Here is a 20,963-nt window from a genome sequence, read left to right on the forward strand (position 1 = left end):
GGTCAGACCAATGGTCCACTTAGCCCAGTATCCTGCTTCTAACAGTGGCCAATCCAGGTCACAAGTACCTGGCAGAAACCCTCTCTCTATAGTTGGCGCTTCACCCTTGTCATTTACCCCGTGATATCCCATGTTCCATCCCCTCCTGTCACATTCTGAATCTGGGTCAACTATGTATTGCATTGTATCCTCTTGATTTATTGTAAGCCACATTGCGCCGGCTCATGTGGGACAATGTGGGGTAAAAATGCACCAAAATAAATAAATAAATTATTAGTAGCAACATTCCATGCTACCAATTCCAAGGCAAGCAGTAGCTTCCCCCATGTCCATCTCAATAACAGACTATGAACTTTTCCTCCAGGAACATGCCCAAACCTTTTTTAAACCCAGATATGCTAGCCACTGTTACCACATTCTCTGGCTATGAGATCCACAGCGTCGAAGTTGAAGAGTTCTAACCCCTTTAACCTTTCCTCATATGAGAGAAGCTCTATCCCCTTTATCATTTTGGTCGCTCTTCTTTGGACCTTGTCTAATTCCTCTATATCTTTTTTGAGCTATGGCGACCAGAATTGAACACAACACTCAAGGTGAGGTCGCACCATGGAGCAATACAGAGGCATTAGAGTATTATTGGTCTTATTTACTATCACTTTCCTAATAATCCTAACATTCTGTTTTGTTTCCTTGGCTGCCGTCGCACACTGAGCAGACTATTTCAGCGTATTGTCTACAATGACACCTAGATCTTTTCTTGGGAGCTGACTCCCAAGGTGAACTCAAGAGCTAAAGTAATATCAAAAATAATCAGTAGAGATTGTAGCCTCTAAGTAGAGCCCTCTAGATAAGAATCCACAAATAGGATGGAATGGACTAGTGATATAGACCATGGCAATCTAGAAGGGAATGTTTCTGGGCTTCTACGATTGTTTCTGTTTGCATAACTTTTGCAGTTGTAAGACTGCCAACTGGATCCAGATTCACTTGAAAAGGGTTGATCCAGTCCTGCATTTACTCCTTTGCATGCTGGGATTTGTAGTTGTGGCTTCCCCATTGCATTCTCTAAGAAAAGCAAGACTCCAAGTCTCTCCATGCAATGGGATAAACCCAGGACAAAATTAACCCTGTTGGGTGAATCCAGTAGGTAAACTTATTCTTTTTGGTACTACTGCTGATTCAATAAAAAAAAGTTTAAATAACAGAAATGAATAAAAAAAAAAAGTTTGAGAAACAAACTGCCCACACCTTTGGTAATTTATTTTTTATTTGGAGTTACTTTTCATCTTCAGTGCGCAACAGCGCCCATTGCGACAGTCAGTAGAGAAGATTAGGGGTGGATTAAAGCATAGAAAAACTAGGCATGTCACCAAGGCCCACAGTTTAGGGGATCCCTGCCAGATATGCTCAGGACATTAGGACTGCAAAATGTCTAGAATTTTTTTTCAGGATTTTATAAGGTAAATTAAACAGTCTGGAAGACAGAAAGATGGCTAAAGTGCCCCCACCACCACCACCACCACCACCACCACCATCACCTTCAATGCAGAGACTCTGGTAGGAGTCAATCAATGGGAAGGCAGCACAAGTCATAGAATGGAGGGGCTGAGCTGGAGGAAGTCCTGAGCTCTGCTGAGGCATTTTGGAACAGCCAGTGGAACAAGTGACTCATCTGAGGTGAGGGATGAGAGAAAATGTGAGAGGTTTGCTTCTGTAAGCGGAGAAAAACATGTTGCAACAAACAAAATGATGTGGGCAGAGCTGGTTTGGAGCAGGGTTACTGGCTGAATGAGCGTTCGTACACGTGCTTATGTGTGTTACTGTACATCTGAAGAATAAAGTTGAAGAGTCAGAGTACATGTATGCTTTTGTGCATACTGTGGCAAGATAGAGGAGTCCTAAAAGGAGCCGAGATAAAATGCTAAAACAACCCCAAGAAAAGTTAGAAAATTCCCCTGGACTTTTTACAAGGCTTTTCTGCCCTAACACTGGAGGCTGGGGGAAACAGGGTAGTGCAGAGTAGCATAGCTAGGCTCATTGCTATGATGGTAGTCCAATCTAACACTGCTATCCGGCAGCTGGGATAGAGAAAGAGAGAGGTAGTTTAAGAGCAATACAACATAGTCTACCAGGCTCATTGTACTGACTTCAACTTAATCTAACACTGCTTTAAGGCAGCTGAGAAAAGGAGTTCCGTCAGTTCCTTTGAAGTTAGAGAAAATATATTGCAAGACTTTCTAAGAAGGGGAGGAGCTTTAGCAGCTGAGACTGATCTAGCATCAGCAAGGGTGTACCCAACGAGGTATGATAATAGGAGTTGGCATGATGTCACATGGCTGAAGCCAGCCTCCACTACGTCACCCAAGGAGGTTTCAAATTTTCCCCATGCAACTGCCACCATCTTGGTACACCCAAAACAATAAACTTGATAGGGTGACAAGCCCTGCCTACTGGTTTCAGCCCATATAATGGGCCAGGTTAGGCTCATGCCATCTCCTGTTATCAAACTTTCTCGGGCATACCAAGCCCCCCACCCCCACCCCCATGAAGGTAGGAGGAACAAAATTGGCAGGAGCATGAGAGAAAGCGTTCAGTGTTAATTCTTGTTTTTCAAAAGCTGTGCCAAGCCTGAGGCGTTGTTCTGGTTGAAATGGCAGGGGAGAAAAGAACAGTACACTTTGGGAAGGGCAATGAAGGTTCAGAATTGGCCATTGTCAGTAATGAAGTTTGGCAGTGCACTCCCAGTTCCCTAGGAGGAGAGGGGGGGGGGGGGGATTGCATGTTGTTGTGTCAAGTAAGAAGTGAAGGATAGTCCTGAGTGCCTGTGAGGAATTCAAAAGTGTCTCTGTAAGCCTCATATGTTCTTAAGCAGTTGTGGTGTTAGTGTAGTAGGTTGGATCACAAAATACAAACCAGAAAGACCAGGGTTCAAATCCCAATGGCACTCCTTGTGGCCTGGGGCAAGTCACTTAAGTGTCCGTTACCTCAGGTATAAACCTTAGATTATGAAACTGTGGGGAGTGGGGACAGAGAAATAGGCGCTGAAAAAATACAACTAGCTCTTACTTCTTTCTTGGCTGGAGGAATTTTTTTTATTACATTTATACCCCACGCTTTCCCCACTCATGGCAGGCTCAATGTGGCAATGGAGGGTTAAGTGACTTGCCCAGAGTCACAAGGAGCTGCCTGTGCCTGAAGTGGGAATTGAACTCAGTTCCTCAGGACCAAAGTCCACCACCCTAACCACTAGGCCACTCTGTGGCCTTATCTCTCATAGTTGTGACAGCTAATACCTTTTCCTCTCCCCCAGGCTCCACCAGCTAGGAAGCTCTGGACTCCATAGCTTCAGCCTTTCTGACAGGTGAAAAAGGACTTAATTGTAGTTGTTTTGCAAAAAAAAAAAAAAACAGTCCATTCAGTCAAAACCAGACTTTTCATTGCCTAAGGCAATAAATACTTTTAAATGCACAGGAGTGTTGTAGCCGTGTTAGTCCACTCTTAAGGTTATCAATAGAAATCAAACAAAATAAAGCATGGAAAAGAAAATAAGATGATACCTTTTTTTATTGGACATAACTTAATACATTTCTTGATTAGCTTTCGAAGGTTGCCCTTCTTCGTCAGATCGGAAATAAGCAAATGTGCTAGCTGACAGTGTATATAAGTGAAAACATTCAAGCATTACTATGACAGTCTGACAGGGTGGGAGGAGGGGGGTGGGTAATGCACAGGCAAATTCCTATCCCCTCCAGTAGCTTCTCCTCAGCTTTCAAGCAAGACCTGGTCCCATTGTCCCTGCTTCAAGTTCTGCCTTCTACCCTAGCTTCCATGTACTGTAAAAGTATCCTAGTGTTTAAAAGCAGCTGTTTCTCTGTCCCCACTCCCTGCAGTTTCACAATCTAAAGTTTATACCTGAGGTAAAGGACACTTAAGTGACTTGCCCCAGGCCACAAGGAGTGTCATTGGGAATTCAACCCTGGTCTTTCTGGTTTATAGTCTGCTGCTTTAACCACTAGGCTGAGGAGAAGCTAATGGAGGGGGTAGAAATTTGCCTGTGCATTTAAAAGTACTTATTGCGTTAGGCAATGAGAAGTTTGGGGTTTTTTTTTTTTTGCTAAACAGTTAAAGTGAAGCCCTTTTTCATTTGCATTAGTAAACTGATTTTTGTTCAAAGCTTAATTCTTGTCTGGTAAACAGCCTTTGATGCAGGTGGGGGAAGGGGAACACCCTCCTTAAGAATGCAACTGCGAACAGATCTTTAGTCGGTGACCAGTAGGAGGCAGTGTGGCTAGTGGTGTGGTACACTCAAGAGGGCAGCTTCTGTCTGTGTCTCCTCAAGTCACTTCACCGGCTTCCGATCAGATACCGCATACAGTTCAAGCTTCTCCTACTCACCTACAAATGCACTCGATCTGCAGCCCCTCCTTACCTCTCTACCCTCATCTTCCCTTACATCCCTACCTGTAACCTCCGCTCTCAAGACAAATCCTTCCTTTCAGTACTCTTCTCCACCACCGCCAACTCTAGGCTTCGCCCCTTCTGCCTCGACTCTCCCCATGCTTGGAACAAACTCCCTGAGCCCATACGCCGGGCCCCCTCCCTACCCATCTTCAAATCATTGCTCAAAGCCCACCTCTTCAATGTCGCCTTCGGCACCTAATCACTACACCTCTTCTCAGGAAATCTCAAGTACCCCAACTTGACATTTCGTCCTTTAGATTGTAAGCTCTTCTGAGCAGGGACCGTCCTTATTCGTTAATTTGTACAGCGTAACCCTAGTAGCGCTCTAGAAATGTTAAGTAGTAGTAGTAGTGTTGATTGTTTTGTAAGCTCCATGAAGCAGAGACAAGCTTTAGAGTCCTACCTACCTCTTCTATTATTATCAGTCATGTATATTGTGCTACCAATCTAGGAAGCTTCATGACACTTCATTTTTCCTTTTTTTTCCCACTCAGTCATGGCTGCTCTGAGCCCTACAGAGAATCTCCAAGAGGAGACTACTTGCTCAGTCTGTTTGGAATATTTTAAAGATCCAGTGATCGCAGCCTGCGGACACAACTTCTGCCGCTCATGTATTACCCAGTGCTGGAAGGGCTTAGACAAAAATTTTCCCTGTCCTCAATGCAGAGACACTTCTCAGCAAAAGATCCTCATTCCCAACTGGCAGCTTGCAAACATGACAGAGATAACCCAGCAGCTTCTTCAGAAGAAAATGAGAAAACCTGGGACTATTTTCTGCCAGAAGCACAATGAAGCTTTAAAACTGTTCTGCGAGGAGGATGAGAAGCCCATTTGTGTGGTGTGCGGATTGTCTCGAGATCACAAAGCTCACGCCATGTGTCCCGTAGAGGAAGCCGAGCAGGAATACAAGGTATATGACACTGTGGTAATGGTGTGTCCTGGGCTTTCAGATCTCATACGGTGATCCCCATAAATGTAAGGCAGTAAACACATCAGGGGGTGCCAGAAACACTGCTCTAACCTCTACGGCATCCAGAAAAGATTTGTTTGCGGATCAAATATTTGAAAGGTATTAATCCGCAAACAAATCTTTTCCGGAGATGGGAAGGCGGTAGAACGAGAGGACATGAAATGAGATTGAAGGGGGGCAGACTCAGGAAAGATGTCAGGAAGTATTTTTTCACAGAGAGGGTGGTGGATGCTTGGAATGCCCTCCCGCGGGAGGTGGTGGAGATGGAAACGGTAACGGAATTCAAACATGCGTGGGATATGCATAAAGGAATCCTGTGCAGTAGGATTGGATCCTCAGCAGCTTAGCCGAAATTGGGTGGCGGAGCAGGTGGGGGAAGAGAGGTTGGTAGTTGGGAGGCGAGGATAGTGGAGGGCAGACTTATACGGTCTGCCAGAGCTGGAGATGGGAGGCGGGACTGGTGCTTGGGAGGCGGGAAATACTGCTGGGCAGACTTGTACGGTCTGTGCCCTGAAAAAGGCAGGTACAAATCAAGGTAAGGTATACACATATGAGTTTATCTTGTTGGGCAGACTGGATGGACCGTGCAGGTCTTTTTCTGCCGTCATCTACTATGTTACTATGTTATATATTTATTTTTTCACAACTCAGCAGTTCTTAAGATTTAAGCTGTACTGGAGTTTTTTTCCTGCACCATGGCCAGTGGAGGTAGTGTGGTGGTGGTCTGAGGTGGCTTTAGAAGCAGCTGCAGCTCTTCGGGGTGGTAAGAACTGGCATCTCTGGGGGAGGGGCACCAATTTCAGTTTGTAGAGGGGGAGGTGTCAGAATTTCTGGCTCCACTCCTGTCCCCATAGAGGAGTCTATGGTAGAGTACAAGGGGTGAATTTGCGGGGTTTTAATGTTTTTATTTTATTTTTGTTTATAAATCTTGGTGTGCCCTAAGCCACAGACTTCACCCTATGATTGAATCCTATAGAAGAGACTCTACAGGAACATATGGAACTTAGGCTGAAGGTTCTGCTCTTAAGAACATAAGTGTTGCCATACTGGGGAAAGACCAAAGGTCCATTGAGCCCAGCATCCTGTTTCCAACAGTGGCCAATCCAGGTCACAAATACCTGGCAAGATCCCAAAAATATACAAAACATTTTATATTGCTTATCCCAGAAATAGTGGATTTTCCCCGAGTCCATTTAATAATGGTCTATGGCTTTTTCCTTTAGGAAGCCGGCCAAACCTTTTTTTTAAACTCCGCTAAGCTAACCACCTTTACCTTTTAGTTATCACAATATTGAGAAAACTTGAAGTCCCGGCACAGGCTGCTCCTTGTGACTCTGGGCAAGTCACTTAACCCTCCATTGCCCGCCGCATAGAGCCTGCCATGAGTGGGAAAGCGCGGGGTACAAATGTAACAAAAAAATAAATAAATCTGGTCCAAGACAATCAGTAGGTGTCTAGTCCGACCCCCTCCTGAGTTCCAACTTCCTAGTGGTCTGACGAGGGAACTGGAGCAGTGCCAACCTCATCTGTGACCTACCAACGTTATCTAAGACCACATGGGACAACTTCTAGGCACCTGCAGTATGCGCCTTACAACTTAGGCTTAAAGCAGATGCCTTCTCCATCTCCAAACTAAGATGATCAGTTATAAAACTGACCCGCTTACTGTACTTGAAGATTTTGAGCACATTGTAGCTCATCTGTTTCACCCTTTCAGGCACTTTGCAGAAGAGGATCTCGGGGGACATTTGTGCAATTGGGTACCTGCACGTAGGCGCGCTCAGGAAGTACAATACGAGTCTGTTCTATAATGGCACCTACGGGTACAAATTTTGTTCTAGAATAAATAACGTAACCCAGTATCACTGTTTGGAATTAGAGTTGTGTGGAATTGGTTTACCTCTTAACTGAAGGGACGTCAGATGCAGGTTATTAGTAGGGGTAGGTCTTTACCGTGTTACCAGTATCTAAAGGGGTGTACCGCAGGGCTCTGCCCTTTCTGCTCTGCTCTTTAACATCTATATGGCCTCTTTAGGAATAGCGTTTAGGGAATTGCAGGTTGAATACAGGATTTATGCTGATGTTGTACATTTTGTTTTTTCTAGTGCAAGGGAGTTTGGATGGATTGATCGATCAACTGAATGTATGGCAGCTGTCAAAAGATGGATATGTTCGAATAGACTAGTTTTTAATTTTAGTAAAACTGCAGTGATGTTTATTGGGAATGGAAACAGAAGCATGACGGGAAAAAGAAAACCCGTGAAAATGGCTTGCTTGGAGGTAACCCAGCAGTGATCGATGCCTGGTTACCACCGGGTTAGCATGGGAGCCCTTATCACCACCTCAGCGGGTGGCGATAATTGCTCCCTATCGCATGGCCATGCGTTAAGAGTTCTGTTCCCGCATGACCATGTGTGCCTGGGGTCTTTTACCCACTGCAGTAAAAAGGGTCCTGGCGCATGGGAAAAACGACCCCCACCACATTTCCTGCAGCTTCGTAAAAGGACCCCCCCCCCCCCCCACAAGCACTAGTGTTCTACACATTTATACATGCAAGGGGTGTGTAAATGTCCCCGACTATTTTATTTTTTACATTTGTATCCCACATTTTCCCACCTATTTGCCGGCTCAATGTGGCTTACTTAATACCGTAGTGGCGTTCGTCAGTTCCGGCATGAACAAATACAAGGTGTTATTATGGTAGAATAAGGTTCACGTAAGGTAGGTATAATGGGGAATTTAGGGAGGAAGAGGGAAGTTGGGGTGTGACCATTCCGCTCTTAGGTTTTGTTGTGTTGCAGGTCCTCAGGCTTTTATGTTGGGTCGGTGGGATATGCTTTTCTGAACAGGTGTGTTTTTAGTTCTTTCCGGAAATTTAGGTGGTCGTACGTTGTTTATACTATTTTTGGCAGCGCTTAAATAGGAATAGTTGTGCGCTTAAATAGGAAAAGCTGGATGCATACGTTGATTTGTATTTGAGTCCTTTGCTGCTTGGGTAATGAAGATTTAGGTACGCTCGTGCCGATCTTGCTGTGTTTCTGGTTGGCAGGTCAATGAGGTCTGTCACGTATCCCGGGGCTTTGCCGTAGATAATTTTATGAACCAGGGTGCAAATTTTAAAAGCGACACGTTCTTTGATTGGGAGCCAGTGCAGTTTTTCTGGGAGGGGTTTGGCGCTTTCAAAAGATTGCAGAATCTCCTTTTTACTGTCTGTATTTTTTTTTTCTGCTTCCAAAGGCAAAACTGCAGCAGTGTCTTTCCCAGCTTACTTCTCAGCTGAGAGATATTCAAACGCAGCAATTAAATGAAGCATTGAAAATTGGAAAAATAAAGGTTTGCTTGTTTTTTTTAATGTTTATTTACATCTTACCTTTCTTTATGTTATAGAACTTTACAAAAACGTCAAGGCTAAAACGGCTGACGGGATTCTATCCCAGTTGTATAAGCTTGGGTTGTAAGGGGTTTCTGCTTGCCTTACAATATTTTGAACAGTCAGGGCCCCTTTCACAAAGGACGCTAGCGCTTCTAGCATGCGATAAAAATAAGCATTCGCTAAACACTAGAGATGCTTGCATATTCCTATGGGTGTCTCTAGCGTTTAGCGCACGCTTAAAAACGCTAGCGTGCAATTGTAAAAGGCCACCTGAAAGCAGAATTTCTACCTAACACTATGAACGTTTTAGCTTTCTAAGTTGAAGTAAGGATTTGGAACCAATTTTAAGGGGGGGGGGGCTCACGGCAAAGGAAGTTTGTGTGCATTTTATTTTATTTATTTATTTTCCATTCTTGGACATCTTTTAATATATTTCCAGCACTGGAAAGAAATACAGAAAATGGCACTTGGGAAACAAATTCACAGCCAGCTAGCCCACGTCATGCAAGGAAGACGTTACTAATTTTGAAAAAGATAACTATAAAGAAATCGATTTAGGCACATCACTTAATATTTATATGGGATCAGATTGTTTGTTTGGTCCAAATTCTGACAACATCGTTTCTCATCTCATTGTAGAAAATGTTCTAACTGATAAGAATCCCAAAAAATGATACAGCAAAGTAGTTAGACCTTTACATGGTTATTTAAGAGAAAAACAAGTTGCAACCCAGTTGAATAGCTCTAGAAATGTCTGGAAAAATATTGAATTTTGCAGCACAAAATCTCTTTTTTTTTCTGAATGAAAAGTGTCATAATCAATGACTTAACACACTCATTAGCTAATATAACCAACAAAGGTAACTCTTGTATTAACAATGTCTTGAGTGTCCTCTAAGAATAAGCCCTGTCAGGACAAATCCCTCCTGTCAGTTCCCTTCTCCACCACTGCCAACTCCAGGCTCCGCTCATTCTGCCTTGCCTCACCCTTTGCCTGGAACAATCTTCCTCAACCCCTACGCCAAGCTCCCTCCCTACCCATTTTCAAATCTCTGCTTAAAACTCACCTCTTCAATGCCGCGTTCGGCACCTAACCTCTCATGAAATATAGTATTACCTACCAGACGGACTCTACACTTGTCTTTAGATTGTACACCTGTCTTTTTAGATTGTAAGCTCCTTGAGCAGGGACTGTCCTTCCATGTTAAATTGTACAGCGCTGCGTAACCCTAGTAGCGCTCTAGAAATGTTAAGTAGTAGTAGTAGTATTACATATAGCAGTGATTTAACCAGAGCTGAGATTGTGATGTCATAATGCCTCATTCCACCAATGCCTAAGAGCCAACCTCATCAGTGATGTCACAATGGCTCGACTGTCCTATACTTGGCCCACTTCCCCCCTTAGTGTGAAGAGTTTCAGTCTCTGGTATCCAGAGCTGAGATTGTGATGTCATAATGCCTCATTCCACCAATGCCTAAGAGCCAACCTCATCAGTGATGTCACAATGGCTTGATTGTCCTATATTTGTCTCACTCTTGTCTATTAGATTGTAAGCTCTTTGAGCAGGGACTATCCTTCTTTGTTAAATTGTACAGCGCCGCGTAACCCTAGTAGCGCTCTAGAAATGTTAAGTAGTAGTAGTAGTAGTAAGAATGCAGCCAAATCTACCTCGGTTGTCACCAACTGACCTACTTCCTGTTGATCTGTTTTCCATACTAGGCAAATAATTTAGTAACATGATGGTTTCGGCATTAGGTAAACCTAAGACTTCTCTGAGGTAGTTCCTCAGAAGAATCTCAGGTGATGATACATGCATGGAGGGGAATTTTAAGAATGCACAGATTATGCACCCTGTTGGCATTTTCCATCATTTCTAATTTTAAATGTATAGCATGAAAATCTTTAATCGTAGTGACAGTCCTGGCCTGTAGTGATACAACCTGCATTTCAATCCCAGAAACACACTTATCTAAAACTAGTAAAAAAGCCCCGTTTCTGATGCAAATGAAACGGGGGCTAGCAATGTTTTCTTCTGTGTGCATGTGGGAGTGTGTGTGTCCCTGCCCTCTGGCCTCTCTCCCCTCCCCCCTCTGAGTCCTTCACTGTTACAGAGCCAGCGATTTGATTTCGTGCTCTAAAAAGCCCCGTTTCTGATGCAAATGAAACGGGGGGCTAGCAATGTTTTCTTCTGTGTGCATATGGGAGTGTGTGTGTCCCTGCCCTCTGGCCTCTCTCCCCTCCCCCCTCTGAGTCCTTCACTGTTACAGAGCCAGCGATTTGATTTCGTGCTCTAAAAAGCCCCGTTTCTGATGCAAATGAAACGGGGGCTAGCAATGTTTTCTTCTGTGTGCATGTGGGAGTGTGTGTGTCCCTGCCCTCTGGCCTCTCTCCCCTCCCCCCTCTGAGTCCTTCACTGTTACAGAGCCAGCGATTTGATTTCGTGCTCTAAAAAGCCCCGTTTCTGATGCAAATGAAACAGGGGGCTAGCAATGTTTTCTTCTGTGTGCATGTGGGAGTGTGTGTGTCCCTGCCCTCTGGCCTCTCTCCCCTCCCCCCTCTGAGTCCTTCACTGTTACAGAGCCAGCGATTTGATTTCGTGCTCTGCTGTTTTCCTTCACTGACTGTGTTACAGAGAGGGCGGGGCAGACACTCATAGGGAAACCGGATATCTCGCCCCCTTCACACTTCCGGCTGGAGGCTTCATAGAACGTTGGTGTTGCTTTTTATATAGAGAGAGAGTGATATTTGAGTCTACAGTAACAAATTTGTCGACTACTTCCTAGGAAAAGGCAACGTTTTGAGAAATAACTGCCTTGAAACAACCCTTCCATTCAAGAATTCAAGTCCGATAAATCCTTTACATCATTTCCTGAGCTGCTCCTGATATTGGGGTGGCATCTGAATCTTTGCAACTTGAAATAAAATAGGCATGTTAGAGACGGTTACTACTGGACTAGCTGAAGTACAGTTTGGCATCCCATCAGGAGACAGGGAAACCACTTGGGATTCCACTGCTGAACCGGGACCAAAACGTTGGGGAAGAGCAGTAAAATCAGGAGAGCTTAGAAGAGACATCAATAGGAAACAATACTTGAGTACAAGACGGTTCCTTAGACCCTGATGGAACTACATGTCTGTCCATTGGTCTCGCAGTGATCGGAGAAGACATCTTAAGCTTACCCTTGGAATTTCCCATAATTAAAAATACCACCAACACCAAACTAGGAGTACCTTTTACTAAAGGTTAGCACAAATTATCTGCTACAGGATCCATTTTAATTGTACAGGCTCTGCAGCAGATAATTTATGTCCTCCTAATTATTAAATGACCCTTGACATCTTTGGAGCTCCCTGGTGCTCCAAGGGGCTCCTTTTGGGCATACCTCTGTGGCCATGTGCCACCAGGGTGCTGAGCTTTTATGGAGAGCTCATTTAAAATGCATTGGGGTCCTTTTACTACGGTGCGCTGAAAAATGGCTTGCGGGTTTTGGGCGGGCGCCGATCCATTTTTCAGTGCGCCTATAAAAAAAGGCCTTTAAAAAATTTTTTTTGCCAAAAATGGATGTGAGACAAAATCAAAATTGCCGCGCATCCATTTTGGGTCTGCGACCTTACTGTCAGCCACTGACCTAGTGGTAAAGACTCGCATGGTAACTGGGTGGTAATGAACTACGTGCGTCAAATGCCGCTTGGCATGCGTCTTGATAATAAAAATGATTTTTCGGCCATGCATATCGGACGCACGACAAAAATGAAATTACTGCAAGAGCCATGCGGTAGCCGGGTGGTAACTTCATTTTGGCACACGTTGGGTGCGCGTAGACCCTTACACGGCTTAGTAGATGGGCCCCATGTTCTTTAATTTTTTCAGGCCTTTTTTCTCTCTTGTAACAAATTATTATGAGGTCCACTCTGAATATGGGTGCATTGGTTGCCGTGTGTATACGTCTAGCACCGTCCTTGGCCGTTTTCAAATCCAGGCTAAAAGCCCACCTCTTTAACGCTGCTTTTGACTCCTAACCACTACTCACTTGCCCTGTACCCTTTTATCCCCTCTTTAATTCCCTTACCTCTTAGTTGTTCTGTCTGTCTGTCTGTCCTACTTAGATTGTGAGCTCTTTGAGCAGAGACTGTCTTTTTATGTACGATGTACAGCGCTGCGTATGCCTTGTAGCGCTATAGAAATGATAAGTAGCAGTGTATGGCTCATGGTATAGTTACACATTTTGCTTTCTGTTTACATTTTTTTCAAGACGCAAGTAAATGTTCAGAGAATGGTAATCACGATGGAATTTGAGGAACTGCGCAGGTTGTTGCATGAGGAGGAGCAGGTCTTCCTCACCAGACTGAAAGAGGAGGAGTTAGAGGTTCAACATAAACTGAACGCAAACATCAGTCAACTTAAAGAACAAAGCTCATCCCTAGAAAAACAGATAGCGGAGATAAAGGAGAAATGTCGGCAGCCAGCAACAGATTTCCTGAATGTGAGAAATGCTTATAAATCACTTGAATCTCTTTTTATAAATAGAAAGCATTTATCAAAGGGAAAAAAGAGTGCGGGAGTGGGAGGCGGGGGGAAAATAACTGTACTAGGTACGAACAGAGATGGATGGAGATGAAGGCAGATCTTCCCGTGGGTCTGAAAGGGTATTTCTGCTCGTGGTCTTGAAAAATATTGCTGGTGTATATATATACACATACACGCATTGCATACAAGAGGAAATGCACAGAAATGCACACGGGCAGATACCCACATGCAATGCGTGTATATCTACCCATGCATAAGAAAATAAGAAATAAGGAGGAATGAAAAGAATGGATATTTGAAATGCAACTAATAGGGTACATAGAATAAATAGGAATGTTCAAACTGAAATTGAGAAACCCAAAGTTGGTTTAAGGAAGGAAGGAAGGAAGAGACCATTTAAAATAATGTTTAAACTTGCAAATACTTCTATTAAACATGCCAAGTATTAGGTGTAACATAGTAAATGACAGCACAAAAAGACCTGCACAGTCCATCCAGTCTGCCCAAGAAGATAAATTCATGTGTGCTACTTTTTTATTTGTACTGTCCTCTTCAGGGCACAGACCGTATAAGTCTGCCCAGCACTATCCCCGCCTCCCAACCACCAGCTCTGGCACAGACCATATAAGTCTGCCCAGCACTATCCCCACTGCCCAACCACCAGCCCCGGCACAGACCGTATAATTCTGCCCAGCACTAGTCCCGCCTCCCAACCACCAGCCCCGGCACAGACCGTATAATTCTGCCCAGCAGTAGCCCCGCCTCCCAACCACCAGCTCTGCCACCCATTCATGAAATTAATTTAAAAAGAAAAGTGGTTCTATTTCTTTTGAGGATTACTGAACACCCTGTACTTTTTTTTTCTCTACAGGGAGTAAAAACCATACTATCCAGGTACGAATTTATTATGTTATATTCTATGGGATAGATCTCTAGGTTCCCTATGAAATTGTTTAGTTCCACTACTAAATGAAATATTGCATTGGGTTTCCGCACTCCTGGCAAGCAATGTCAACAATTTCCATTGCTAATGTGATTTTCTTCTATTTCCAGTCTTATGACTTTGTTGGTGTAGGTGGTAGTGGTGGTTTGGTTCTAAAAAAAAAAAAAAAAATTAAAATTATCTGGATGGGGAGGTACAGATTGGGGTGTACATTAAGTACATTAAATGGACAGGAGCAAAGCAGAATTTTTACATAAAGACACCTTAATTAGGTGATTCCCCCCCACCCCCCCTAAAAAAATGTATAGTCTTAAATGAAGTGTAACGCAGGATGGATGCAAAATCTAAGTAATGGTTCCAAGATTTAGAACTCTCCTCCACACTTGTTCTCCCGACGGTTTCCCAGTGGGTGCCCTCTTCTCTTGCCTTTTCCTCTACCAATGCTATCCTTGGAGAAATAGCAGATTTTTCTCCTGCTGACGACCCTCTCGACCCCCCTCCCGCCGCCAACCCGCGGGGGAGGGTTGGCGGTGGGAAGGGGGTCGAGAGGGTCATCGGCAGGGGTTGTCAAAGTTGGCGGTGGGGGGAGGTCGACCAAGCCTCAAAAAGGTGCCCAAACTGACCAGATGACCACTGTAGGGAATCAGGAATGACCTCCCCTTACTCCCCCAGTGGTCACTAACCCCCTCCCACACTAAAAAAAAAAATAAAAATTTTTGCCAGCCTCAAATGTCATACCCAGCTCCATGACAGCAGTATGCAGGACCCTGGTGCAGTGCACTTCAGGCAGGCGGACCCAGGCCCATCCCCCCCCCCATTACCTGTTACACTTGTGCTGGTAAATGTGAGCCCTTCAAAACCCACCCGAAACACACTGTACCCACATCTAGGTGCCCCCTTCACCCCTTAGGGCTATGGTATTGTTGTACAGTTGTGGGGAGTGGGTTTTGGGAGGCTCAGCACCGAAGGTAAAGAAGCTATGCACCTGGGAGCAATTTCTGAAGTCCACTGCAGTGCCCCCTAGGGTGCCCGGTCGGTGTCCTGGTATGTGAAGGGGACCAGTGCACTACAATTGCTGGCTCCTCCCACGACCAAATGACTTGGATTTCGTCATTTTTGAGAAGGGTGTCCTCGGTTTCCATTATCGCCAAAAACCAGGGACGACCATCTCTAAGGTCGACCTAAATGTTGAGATTTGGGCGTCCCAGACCGTATTATCGAAACAAAAGATGGACGCCCATCTTGTTTCGATAATACGGGTTTCCCCGCCTCTTCGCCGGGACGTCCTTAGAGATGGGCGTCCTTAGAGATGGTCATCCCCGTTCGATTATGCCCCTCCACTTATTCCTCTGTCCCCTGATGGTTTGCAATGTTAAGTTTGAACCTGAGGAAATAGAGGATTAATTGACTTGCCCAATGTCAGAAGGGGACATGAATCCTGGTTTCCCTTGGTCTCAGCCCATTGCTTTAATCATTAGGGTACTCATCATCTTTTGTGGAGCCTCAGAAATATTGATAGCATCTCCAAGACTGTTGGCTAAACTAAACCATTTAAAATGTGTTCTTGAAGGAGTGGATCCATGACCTTTCCACAGTCAGAAGTTGTTCATTGTGAACTTAGAAAGACCAGCAGTGAATTTCTTCGCCAAAACTTTGCTCTGAATAATATAAAAAAGAAACTGAAAGGTAAGAACAACTCAAGTACTTCTATATCAAAGTAAGGTGCTTACTTGAGACATACCATTTGGTGTTTTGGACATCCATGACTTGACACTTAGATGTCTATCAAGCATAGGCATCTAATTTCTGATTTTACAAAGCTGGTATATGAATGTCTAAAACCAAAGAGCATCCAAATGGGAAGGGGCATGGCTTAGCATGGGATGCGCCTAGAGCAGAGACAGAAATGAGATGCTTACTCCCCATCTCAGTAGGGAATCGGACATACATATCTAAAAAGAGGGATGTTAGGAGTTAGGCCTGCCACCCAGGAGATGCAGGTTTCAGAATGAGCTCTACTGCAGGGCAGTGCCCCCCCCCCCCCTACCAGGGGAAACTGGCAAGGGATACCAGGTTCTGGGAGAAATAAATGTCTGTTTCTAAAATGGTGGGCATATCCATTTATGTTCCAACTCAAACGCCTATAATGCTATTTCATAATATAGACTTTCCTATGCTGCCACAGTCATTTATGCTCCCATAATGCCCCATTGATATTTTAGACATCTAAGTTATTAAAATGGATGTTCATGCTGCGTGTTACTGTTACGTGAATGTCAATCTTATCATGAATTTTCGAATTGGGTCTATGTCAGCAAATCTTGTTCTAAGACACTAATAAAACATCATATGTTCTGACTCGGACAAACAAATTCCAATTTGAGAATCCTTCTGAAAATGGTTATCTAAGGGATGCAGGAAAAGAGGGCGTGTGCTAGTGGCAGTGCGTGTTTTTGATGCACGACAAGGCCCCATTGTACTTTAGCGGGTAAAAGGCTGGGGGGGGGGGTTAGTGGGGGAAGAAATGGCAATGCGGTAAGTGAACTATTTGCCGCGTGGTCATTTCTGTGGGGGGGGGGGGGGGTATCCCTTACCACCACTTATTTAGGTGACGGTAAGGGCTCCTGCGCTAACCCAACGTTAACCGCCTTGCCGCGAGGCAACCCTTTTGTAAAAGGGCCCATGAGTATTTTTAAAAAGGCCATCTGTGGGTAAAAAATTTACTTTACTATTATGTTTTCGATCTCTCTGCCTAATGACAATATATAAGCCACAAGCTGGGACAGAATTAGACAGGGTAAGGTTTGGCTAGTGCCTAGATTGAGGACTGTGCGCTGAAATATTTTATTTATTTGTTACATTTGTATCCCACCTTTTCCCACTTATTAGTAGGCTCAAAGTGGCTTACATAGTTCCGGAGAGGTGGTTACAGACTCTGGTGTGAACAAATCAGGGCTTTTTTTGAGGGGCTGCTTGGGGGTACTGAGTACCGGCACCTTTTTCATTGTCTGCTACAATTGACCCACGGTTCTCGTATTTTAATGAAAGAGCTCAGGTTCTACATGCCTTGTCATAGATTCTATGACTAGTTGCCGGGGTCCTGGCTATTGTAGGGTGGGTCCCTCAATGATCACTCCACCCCTGACAAAAATGCAAACAACAATAGCAACTCATAACAATATCACAGGCAACACCAATCTTTGAAAATAACAGAATGCCAGGCACACATCCCTGACCCTGCCACTCCTTCCCCCTTCTTGAGGTCAATTCCAAATGATAGGTACCAACATTTACGATCAAATGTGTGTTTGTTGAACTGCACAGGTCGCTAATTTATGCACCTAGATGAGGTCTGTCAACTATGGGTTTATTTCCTCTTCTCTGTGTTAATGAAACTTCTCTTTTCTTTCCCAGTCTCTATGGTAGCCGTGACTCTAGATGCAGAAACGGCCAACCCTTATCTCATCATCTCTAATGATCGGAAATTTGCAAGATGGGGATTCAAAGAACAGGTTCTGCTGAGGAATCCTAAGAGATTTGATGCCTACCCCTGTGTCCTGGGCTGTGATGGGTTCAGCTTTGGGAGACACTACTGGGAAGTGCGGGTGAGAAATGGGAAAAACTGGTCAATAGGAGTTGCTAAAGAGTCGGTGAGTAGGAAGGGGGTAGCTACAGAGCACAGACAGAAGAATGAGACGGGCCATTGGGACCATAATTCTACCAATGTTTGCGCCAAGACAGCATCAGAAATAGAGCTTAAGGATGGGGCCAAAGATTGGCTTCTCCAACCAAGAAGGTTCTCTGCTGTCGCTGATGCAAAGCTAGGTGGTGGGACGAGGGCACTTCACCAGCCAATTAATCTCAATCGTTGCCAAGCTTCTGTAAACTATATCTCTCCTAAAAGGAAGCCCCCCCAGAAAGGGGATATGGTAGAATCACCCGAGAGAGGAATCTGGGTTCTGGAGCAATGGAACGGCCAGTACCGAGCTCTCAGCAACCCTGTGACCCCTCTGACCTTGCAAAAGAGACCACAGAAACTGGCAGTGTATCTGGATTATGGTGGCAGACGGCTGTCCTTCTACGATGCAGACACGACGGAGCACCTGTACACTTTCACTGCCTCGTTTACCGAGAAAGTCTTCCCCTACTTCTGTATCTGGAATGAAGAGACGATCGACGTGTATTAATCGCTGTATTATTCTCAATAAATCTTTACAAGTTGTTAACTTAAGAGTCAAATACTGCCTAAACTGACACACAAAAGGCCTAGACGGTATGCATGGTATTTTTGTTTTTTTTTTAAAGGTCAGCTAAGTTTACAAGAAGTAGTTTAATTCTTGGCACTGTTTCTTTGCCGACCATAGGCTGGTAACTGTAACACTACGATAGGCCACTTTACTTGGAACTTGCTATTTATGGGTTCATAAATGCACAAGGAAATTTCATGTTATTCTGTGGTTTATACTTCGTAAAAGTGAGAGTCCTCCTTGACGCATGCCTTTTTTCCCTGTATCACTAATGAATAAAATTCAACAAATACCATTTATCTGAAGGAACTGGTCACTTGGTGATTGTGTGAAAGAGGAAGGAACTTGGGCCCTTTTTTTCTCAATAAGAGTGGGGGAAACGTTTTGTATGCAAATTAATTCTAATTAATATGTAAATTAGATTAACATTAATATGTGCACGATGCAAATGTATGCAAAAGGTGTTGCAAATGTACCAGGCTTTTGAAGGGGAAAAAAAAATTATTCCTGTAAAACAGGTTAGATGTATCCTGTACAAAGTTTTTCTGGTGTAATTAATGTATTCAGATAATAATAGTAATAATAATAATATTAACTACAGTGTGCTTCTTTCTGAATAAAGTGCGTCAAGATAAAATAATAATAATAATTGGAGCTCCAGCACTGGCTCTTCTGATTTTCTTAATATCTGTATCACTAATTAATACAAATCAATAAATCAAATTACTTGCAAGTAGCCAGTTGCCTCCTGATCTTGATGTTGACATTATAAATATGAAGCAATATGTGGGTAGAAGGATGAAATAATCACACAAGGGGCCCTGATTACTAAGCCGTGCTGTAGGCGTGCTAACTTTTTAGCACGCGCTATTTTCTCTTTTTTTTTTTTTGGGCAGTCTTGAAGAGTTTTTAGCTCTGAAGGATTCACCCTGGAGCTCTTTGAGGCTTTCCCCACTCACCAGGATTATATTAGCAGATGTCTAATGAGATTGATTGAAGATTGCAGTTACAGTATACTTATATATTTATATATCCTGAGGAATGGATCCTCAGGAGCTTAGTCAAGATCGGGAGGCGGGGCTGGTGGTTGGGAGGAGGGGATAGTGCTGGGCAGACGTATACGGTCTGTGCCAGAGCCGGTGGCGGGAAGCGGGACTGGTGGTTGGGAGGAGGGGATAGTGCTGGGCAGACTTATACGGTCTGTGCCAGAGCCGGTGATGGGCAGGGGGACTGGTGGTTGGGAGGCGGGCATAGTGCTGGGCAGACGTATACGGTCTGTGCCAGAGCCGGTGGCGGGAAGCGGGACTGGTGGTTGGGAGGAGGGGATAGTGCTGGGCAGACTTATACGGTCTGTGCCAGAGCCGGTGATGGGCAGGGGGACTGGTGGTTGGGAGGCGGGGATAGTGCTGGACAGACTTGTACGGTCTGTGCCAGAGCCGGTGGTTGGGAGGAGGGGCAGGTGGTTGGGAGGTGAGGATAGTGCTGGGCAGACTTATACGGTCTGTGCCAGAGCCGGTGGTTGGGAGGCAGGGCTGGTGGTTGGGAGGTGAGGATAGTGCTGGGCAGACTTATACGGTCTGTGCCAGAGCCGGTGATGGGCAGGGGGACTGGTGGTTGGGAGGCGGGGATAGTGCTGGACAGACTTGTACGGTCTGTGCCAGAGCCGGTGGTTGGGAGGAGGGGCAGGTGGTTGGGAGGCGGGGATAGTGCTGGGCAGACTTATACGGTCTGTGCCAGAGCTGGTGGTGGGAGGCGAGGATAGTGCTGGGCAGACTTATACGGTCTGTGCCAGAGTCGGTGGTTGGGAGGCGGGGATAGTGCTGGGCAGACTTATACAGTCTGTGCCCTGAAGAGGACAGGTACAAATCAAAGTAGGGTATACACAAAAAGTAGCACATATGAGTTATCTTGTTGGGCAGACTGGATGGACCGTGCAGGTCTTTTTCTGCCGTCATCTACTATGTTACTATGTTGCGTAGGGATGCACATTTCAGGGGCGTAGCCAGACACCCAATTTTGGGTGGGCCTGGGCCCAAGATGGGTGGGCAGAAGAACCCCACCCCATCCCATAGGCGATTTGGTCTCTCCTCTCGCCTGCATGCCATATGGTCTCTCAAATATCCCTCCTCTCCTGCACACCTTTTAAATTTCAGATTTTCACCGGCAGTGAGGAGCATCTAATACACACTACTCATGTAGGCCCCATATCCTTCCAGCTGATGCAGCTTCTTGTTTCCGCATTGGCGAGAACACGTCAGAGGGAAGGCTGTGGGGCCGGTGTAAGCATAGTAACATAGTAGATGACGGCAGAAAAAGACCTGCATGGTCCATCCAGTCTGCCCCAGACAAACTCATATGTGTATACCTTACCTTGAATTTGTACCTGTCCTTTTCAGGGCACAGACCGTTTAAGTCTGCCCAGCAGTATTTCCCGCCTCCC

At 44.9% G+C, this 20,963-nt stretch overlaps 1 protein-coding gene across 1 annotated transcript; it reads left to right on the forward strand.

Moving 5' to 3' along the window:
• Positions 1 to 2,509: 2,509 nt before the first annotated feature.
• On the forward strand, positions 2,510 to 19,181 carry LOC115457817 (E3 ubiquitin-protein ligase TRIM39-like). Its single transcript, XM_030187438.1, has 7 exons — positions 2,510 to 2,550; positions 4,956 to 5,371; positions 8,669 to 8,764; positions 13,059 to 13,289; positions 14,205 to 14,227; positions 15,847 to 15,962; positions 17,691 to 19,181. The coding sequence occupies exons 2-7, from the start codon at positions 4,958 to 4,960 to the stop codon at positions 18,461 to 18,463; spliced, it is 1,653 nt and encodes a 550-aa protein (XP_030043298.1). The 5' UTR covers positions 2,510 to 2,550; positions 4,956 to 4,957; the 3' UTR covers positions 18,464 to 19,181.
• The last annotated feature ends 1,782 nt before the right edge of the window (positions 19,182 to 20,963 follow it).

The sequence above is a fragment of the Microcaecilia unicolor genome, chromosome 14 (assembly GCF_901765095.1).
Source record: "Microcaecilia unicolor chromosome 14, aMicUni1.1, whole genome shotgun sequence".
Lineage (NCBI taxonomy): Eukaryota > Metazoa > Chordata > Amphibia > Gymnophiona > Siphonopidae > Microcaecilia > Microcaecilia unicolor.

Bases quoted from the DNA above. Each gene is read 5' to 3' on its own strand.
- LOC115457817 (XM_030187438.1), top strand. From the start codon at position 4,958: ATGGCTGCTCTGAGCCCTACAGAGAATCTCCAAGAGGAGACTACTTGC. The intron at 8,765-13,058 runs GTTTGCTTGTTT...ATTTTTTTCAAG, and splicing joins TGAAAATTGGAAAAATAAAG to ACGCAAGTAAATGTTCAGAG. The intron at 15,963-17,690 runs GTAAGAACAACT...TTTCTTTCCCAG, and splicing joins TATAAAAAAGAAACTGAAAG to TCTCTATGGTAGCCGTGACT.